General features: G+C 64.3%; 2 protein-coding genes across 2 annotated transcripts in view; one reads left to right on the top strand and one right to left on the bottom strand.

The window, feature by feature from the left end:
* Positions 1–314: 314 nt before the first annotated feature.
* On the bottom strand, positions 315–2,743 carry MNEG_6218 (hypothetical protein; the record flags this gene model as incomplete). Its single annotated transcript, XM_014045307.1, has 7 exons — positions 315–491; positions 769–848; positions 1,041–1,134; positions 1,472–1,532; positions 1,763–1,857; positions 2,221–2,367; positions 2,612–2,743. 7 exons carry the CDS (start codon positions 2,741–2,743, stop codon positions 315–317), a joined length of 786 nt encoding a protein of 261 aa, XP_013900761.1.
* Positions 2,744–5,148: 2,405 nt separating this feature from the next.
* MNEG_6219 (hypothetical protein) overlaps positions 5,149–6,539 on the top strand; it is a gene marked incomplete at both ends in the record, with an annotated part of 9,383 nt that continues 7,992 nt past the window's right edge. Inside the window, one exon of the mRNA XM_014045308.1 lies at positions 5,149–6,510. Coding sequence (XP_013900762.1) covers positions 5,149–6,510 — 1,362 coding nt within the window. The remainder of the gene's footprint in view (positions 6,511–6,539) is intronic.

Raw genomic sequence — 6,539 nt, forward strand, 5'->3', positions numbered from 1 at the left:
CGGGGGGTGGGGACGCACTGAGCGGGCGGATGGGCCGTGGAAGGGAGGTGGGCCAAAGGAAGCAGACACACGCGTGCAGGGGTGGGGTCCATTCAGGCGCTAGAGGAGGGCGTTCACCAACGCGCGAGTTCAGGGGTGAGACAGGAGCGCTTTGCAATCCCCGGGAAGGGGGCCATCGGGCGGCGTGGCGGTGCCCTCTTGGTCGTACCCTGCTAGCCGACCTGTCCCATGCCGCTCCACCACCATCCAGAACACCCCCACACACCACCACATCACCGCAGCAACATTATCAGAATCCCGGACCCGCCCAACCCTCAAAGGTTCAATCGGTCAACGCGCCCCTCTGCCCCTCCCAACCCCAGGCCCAGCCCCACGGCCCCCACCATCTTGAAGATCTGGTCCTCCGTATCCCCCCAGAACGGCGGCAGCCCGCTCAGCAGGATGTACAGGATCACGCCCAGGGACCACATGTCGGCCTGATGGCTGTAGTTCTGCGGGACACGGGCGGTCGCAGGGGAGGGAGGCAAGGGAGTGATGTTGGAAAAATCCTGGTGGTGCGTTACACACCACCGCGTGTTTGTGCGAGTGTGTGTGTGTGTGTGTGTGTGTGAGTGCGCAGGTGTTGTGCTCAGTCACGCTACGATGTCAGGAACTCGAGGCAATATGCGATATGGGGAGTAGCGGCACTGCCCAAACCCGAGAGCCCATGTTGCGTGTGTTGGCGCGGAAGGGGAGCGGGGGGTACCCCCAGGTGCCGCCGCGCCGCACCTTGCGCAGCACCTCTGGCGCGACGTAGTAGGGGGACCCGACCAGGTCCTTGAAGCGCTCCCCCGGCTTGAAGAACACGCCTGTGTGTTTGGGAGTCGATCAGACGTGTGTGGCCGCGTGAGGTTGTGGAGATTGCGTACACGCGTGTGCGTACTTCAAAGCTTGAGGCGCCAGATGAAGCCAGCCCCAAAGAATCCTTCCCCCACAGCAGCAGCAACGCCACGGAGAGGGTGGGGTGGGGGGCAATGGCGTGCCCCTGCGAGGCGCCTCACCGAGCCCAAAGTCTGTCAGCTTGAGCTCCCCGTCGGGCCCCTTGGCGGTGAGCAGGAAGTTCTCGGGCTTGAGGTCGCGGTGCATCACGCCCAGCTGGGGGGGGTGTGGAGAGGGAGAGCGCACGCATGCGGGTTGTTGGGTGTGAATGTGTGCATGCGTGCGTTCACGTGTAGGTACGTGTGTGTGTGTGTGTATGGAGAGTGTGCGTGGGTGTGTGAGGGTCTGCATATGTCAGTGGGGGGAAAGGGGGAAAAGGCAGAATGTGGATGCCTTGTGAGGGGTGGAGAGGCGGGTCTGCAAGGAAGGCTTGCGACAGGTCGTCGGCGGGCGAGGCCAGGGCTGCGCGGCCCGCCCAGCTCACGGCGCCAGGGCTCGAGAATGCGCTGGCTACCAGCAGCCGCAAGTCCAACCCTGAGAGTCCTCAGCGCACCTCGTGGCAGTGGTTCACCACCTCCACCATCCGCCGGAACACCTCGGCGGCCTTCTTCTCGCTGCAGCCGGAAGGGTGGGACGGGGGGTGGGGGTTGAAAAGGGGTGCGTTTGCGGCGCACAAGCGCACACCGCCGTACAAGGTGGCGACCCGTACAGAGCCCCTGCCAACAGCGCACGCGCGCTGTTGGCAGGGAGCAAGGTCAAGCCAGCCACGAGCTCTTGTTCCTGGTGCCCGCCACTCATGGCAGCGCACGCGGTGCCAGCCCAACCCCAGGCCCCTGGAGCTGACCTGAAGTTGCCGGCCTCAACGATGCTGTCGAAAAGCTCTCCCCCCTCGCACAGCTCCATCACAATGTGCACGTAGTCCTTGTCCTCGTGGGTGGACTGGGCAGGGGGGGAGGGCGTGGGCAGGGCGTAATGGGTCTTGCGGCTCAAAGCGCATGCGTACATGTGCATGTGTGTGTATGTGTGCATGCATGCGTGTGTGGTTGTTGTGTCCAGATGCAGACACAGCGAGACTGACGAATCGTGACAAAGGCGAGGAAGCGTCCCTGCCTGTGGTGCGGGCGCGCGCACCACAAAGCAGGGCGGCTCAGGACGAGCGCGGCAGCTGGGCTGTGCCTCAGTTGACTTCTGCCCGCGGTCCTCAGCACGGCCTTCCCTGCGGCTTGACACCTAGCCCTTCCCTTGACTACCTCTTCCGCTTGTATCCACATGACAACGCAAATCCCAACTTCCAGCACCCACCCTGAGGGTGACCACGTGGGGGTGGCCGCCCACGAGGTTCATTATGGCCACCTCCGCCTGCACATCTTTCACGTCCTCCTTGCACACCAGCTTGGCCTTGCTGATGCTCTTCACAGCAACCGTCTCGCTCGTTGCGCGGCAGCGGCCCTGCGTGCGGGGCGGGGCCGGCATCATGTTGGCTGTGAGACGAGCGATGAGAAAGCGTCTGGTGCCCGCCGCAGCGGCATGCGGCGCCATGGGGCGCCATGCATGGGCATGCATGGCATCCCCAGTGTTGGACAGGGTGATGGTAAGCAGTAGGGTCGGCGCATGCCTGCGCCGCGCGCGCCCCCAAGGTGCGTGCACACACGCCCGTGCCCCTTGGCACGCACGCCGTCGCGCGCGGCCTTACCAGGCGGACGACACCAAAGGCGCCCTTGCCAATCTGCTTGTCGACTGTGTACTCATCGTCAAGCCGTGCGTCCACTGGATGCTTGCCCAGGATGTTTGTGACTGAAAATGTGCTGCCTGCCGGTGCCGGCATCGTGTCACCGCCGCTGCGCCGCTTTGTGCCGCACTGCTCGGGGCCCGGTTGGGCGATCGGGCACCCCCAAAAGTTGAAGCCTCTGTTCTGCAAGCAACCACACGATCCTGCTTTACAGACTACCGTGGACTTGGAAACGAAAGCCCGGGCCCAAACAGGATGCCGATCTAGCCGTGCGCGATCCAAGAGGGGGCCTGCCGACGGAAGCGCTTTAGTTCAGGTAGTGATAACCGCCTTTCGGTCGCGTGTGCCTCTAAGCGCCAGGCCTCGCGCCTTTGAAACGTTGAAAGTGTCGTGGAGCTTTGCGCAACCGAAGAGTCACCAGGATCTGCGTAAGCAATTCATTTGAATATAATATACCCTAGTACGAGCGAGACCAGACCTCGCATGTGCGCTGCAACATGCCGAAGCACGCGCAGCAGCGCTGTCCGCTCTGCTGCCCGTCAGGCGCTTTGGCTGCTCGGCTGCATGAAGCACTTGGAGAGTTTATTGGCTTGCGGGACTGGCATTTTTTTCTGTCGCCCTTAACTCCCAGATGCTCATGCTCCATGTATGCACATGCATGCTGTCATGCGTGCGTTGGGCGGGTGCTGCATGTTTGCTATGCTTGGGACCGGCTTGGGATACACCATCCAGGCGCTTAGGGGTGGCCCTCAAGTCTACCATACACAGGACATAGCTGCGGTGTACAGTATGCTTTGGCAACGGCGTCCTTCGGGGCCTGCTTTTACGCATCTGCGCATTTTGACCAAGGGTTCCGTGCACATTGTTGGCGTGCGCCGCGCCGACGTTCGCTGGCGCGCACACAACTGCATTCGCTGCAGGAGGCACCCCTGTTTTGGATACCTGATCTGATAGTGGCTCCGCTTTTTGGCCATTGCTATGTGCCTTCCATGGCAATACAAGCGGGCGCTGGACCCCCTCTCAAAGCAGCGTCCCTTGATCACGGTGTACATATCGCAGCATATATGGCCGGTCAACCGGGCTGTACTTGACCACCAGTGGCAAACCACCTCTCTGGACAGAGCATCATACGATAGTTGCTGCCCTGCAGAAGGGCAGGCAAGCAGCAAGCATTCCTCATGAATCAACCCTCTGATACGCAATGACCGGGCGCACCGAGGTGATGTCGTCACTGAGTTTGACTGTCCCTGAGTCACCGCTGATTTACTGATTCACCGCCATCAATGCTCCCATGACAAAAGGTGAAAGTTCTTCATTTCTACATCATTGTTAGGCGCGTGGACAGTTGCAAAGCATAGCCCCGTTCCTGAATCCAGGAGACGGGGTTTGCCAGGAACAAATTTCGGGAACCAGTGCTGCTTGTGCTGTCGAGCAGCACTTCCCACAGCATTTGGGGGTCTCCTGAAGTTGGGTTCTAGAGCTGCAGGTAAACAGACTCTCTTGCGCACAGCATTTTGAACCAACCTTGCCTTGCACAACCTGAACTTGCCTTGCACAACCTGAACAATGCCTTGCAAGCCAAGAAGCGGCGTGCAGCCCTGCAAAACTATGCCGAGCTTTGCACAAGAAGGCTCATGCTGCATTCTGACCCCGCCGCCCTGCCGCCCACACCTCAAACCCGGCTTGCCAGTGCCTGTGCGCCTCCCGTCACATGGCAGAGCACGAGCGCATGTGCTCACGAGCCATACGCCTGGCTTGTTTCGCCCCCTGCATGTATGCCTTCGCTACGCACGGGCCACCTGCCGATCCGCCAGCAACGCTCTCAGCTGCCAACCCCCGCCTCACCAGGTGACGCAAGCGTCAGCAAACTAACACCATCATGCAACGAGATTGTTTGAATCCCCCTTCACAACGATTGCCCAGTGAAAAACCATATCCATCGGTCTGACTTCGCTGATAGCGGCCAACCGCAGCACTTGCTGCAGGCTCATGATGCTAGCAAGCGTGGGCTGCCTGGACGGTACTCCCAAAGTGTCGGATTCAGCTCAAATAGTAAGTCCAGCTATGCCGTTCCGCATTCACTGCAGCAGGTGAGCGATATGGCTAGACCAGTGCCGGACGCTCAGCCATCCTCCCTGGTCTCGCTGTGCTGCTTGGGATTTCGGATGCATGTCATCGATTATGCCATACTCACCCCTAAAACTTGCTTGCAGGCGCAGTGAAGTGGCACCACGGCGGTGATACACCATCAACGCGCCATGGTGCACCATGCGCAGCTGCAGCTGCCGGGCCTGACGCTGCTGCACCTGCTGGCAATCGCTGGCGTGTGCTGTTCAGCGCCGGTCTGGGGTGATCATGCGGATGTTCATGGGGGACTGATCCCCCAGGAGGTCGCTGCGGGTGGCGGCGCCGGCCTCGGTGGCCATGGGCGGACTGCGGGCGATGGAAGGCTCCTGCTTTCCTTTCCCACGGCTGGGCACCCTGTCCTCTTCAAACAAGGCATGCGCAAGCCGCCGCAGCAGCAGCAACAGCAGCAACAGCAGCAACAGCAGCAACAGCAGCAACAGCAGCAGCCCGGCAACCCAGCATCCGACGCACCGCTTGCAGCGCCGGCTGCGAGCGCCCAACCTGGCGCACGCGGCGACTTCCGGCCGCGGCCCCGGCGCCCGCCCGGCGAAGAACCAGGCGCCACGACTGCGGCTGAAGAGGAGCATCGGGATGATGGCAAGGGCCCGGCCCAGGAGCAGCCGGCGCAAAAGCAATCCCAGGTGCAATCCCAGGTGCAGAAGCGCGCCAAGCAGCCGCAAGCCGAGACTGAAAGCACCCAGGACGCCCCAGAGGGCCACCCCGCCTCTCCTGACGCAGGCCCCGCCACAGCCGGGTCCGTCGGGGCCAAGAAGGCGGCGGCGGGCAAGGAGGCGGCGGGCGAGGCCGCGGCAGCCGCCAACCAGACGGTGCCGGCGGCCGCCGCGGCCGAGCCCGACGCCGGCGCGCCGGCGGGCGCCGCCGGCGCAACTCCACAGCCGCAGGACCCCCAGGGGGATGGCCCCGCGCCTGCGCCCGCCGCCCTCGAGGCGACGGCGGCGGCGGCGGAGGTCTCGGCCACAAAGGTGGCGGGCACCGCCCCGGATTTGGCCAATCCCAGGGGCCAGATTTCAAAGGACCTGGATGCAGGCAACAGCGAGGCGGGCGCGGATGAAGGCGCTGCCGAGACCGCAGGGCGGGCGGCCGGCAAGGACACCCCACCCACGGGGCCCAGCGGCGGCGGCGGGAACGGTGGGGTGGCGGCGCCGCCGCCGCCACTGCCGGCGACGGCGGCTGTGCAGAGAGCGAAGGGCGCCGCCAATGCTGCCGACACGGGAGCTGTCGCGGCGCCGCACGCGCCACCAACCAAAGGCGGAGCGGGCGAGGGCCCCGGCACGGAAGCGGGGGCGGGTGGTTCGGCGGAGGGGGGTGCAGCTACAGCAGGCGGCAGTGAGGAGGGCGCACAGGAGGCCGCGAAGGGCGCGGCCAACTCGACAGCAGCAGGGGCGGGCCCGCAGCCGAGCGCCAGCCCTCCCCCACTCACGCCCGCTGCGGCGGCGGCCGCGCCGGCATCGGAGGCGCCGCCAGTGGGACCCGCAGGCGGCGCTGTGGCGACACACGATCACGTGATGACTGATCACGACGACGACGATGAGTCGCACTCGGCCGGCCACGGTGACTCAGCAGCTGACGAGGACGGCGCCGCCCCTGTCAAGCAGCCGCAGGCCCCTGAGCCCACCACACCCGCCCCCCAGCCTGCGGCGGGGGCTGCAGCGGCGGCCGAAGGGGCGTCTGGGAGCGAGGAAGTGGCAGGCGGCGGGGCGGCGGCGGCAGGGGCGGTGGGGCCGCGTGCCGCGCAGCAGCCGCT

This window comes from Monoraphidium neglectum, assembly GCF_000611645.1.
Source record: "Monoraphidium neglectum strain SAG 48.87 unplaced genomic scaffold scaffold00992, whole genome shotgun sequence".
NCBI classification, from domain to species: Eukaryota; Viridiplantae; Chlorophyta; class Chlorophyceae; order Sphaeropleales; family Selenastraceae; genus Monoraphidium; species Monoraphidium neglectum.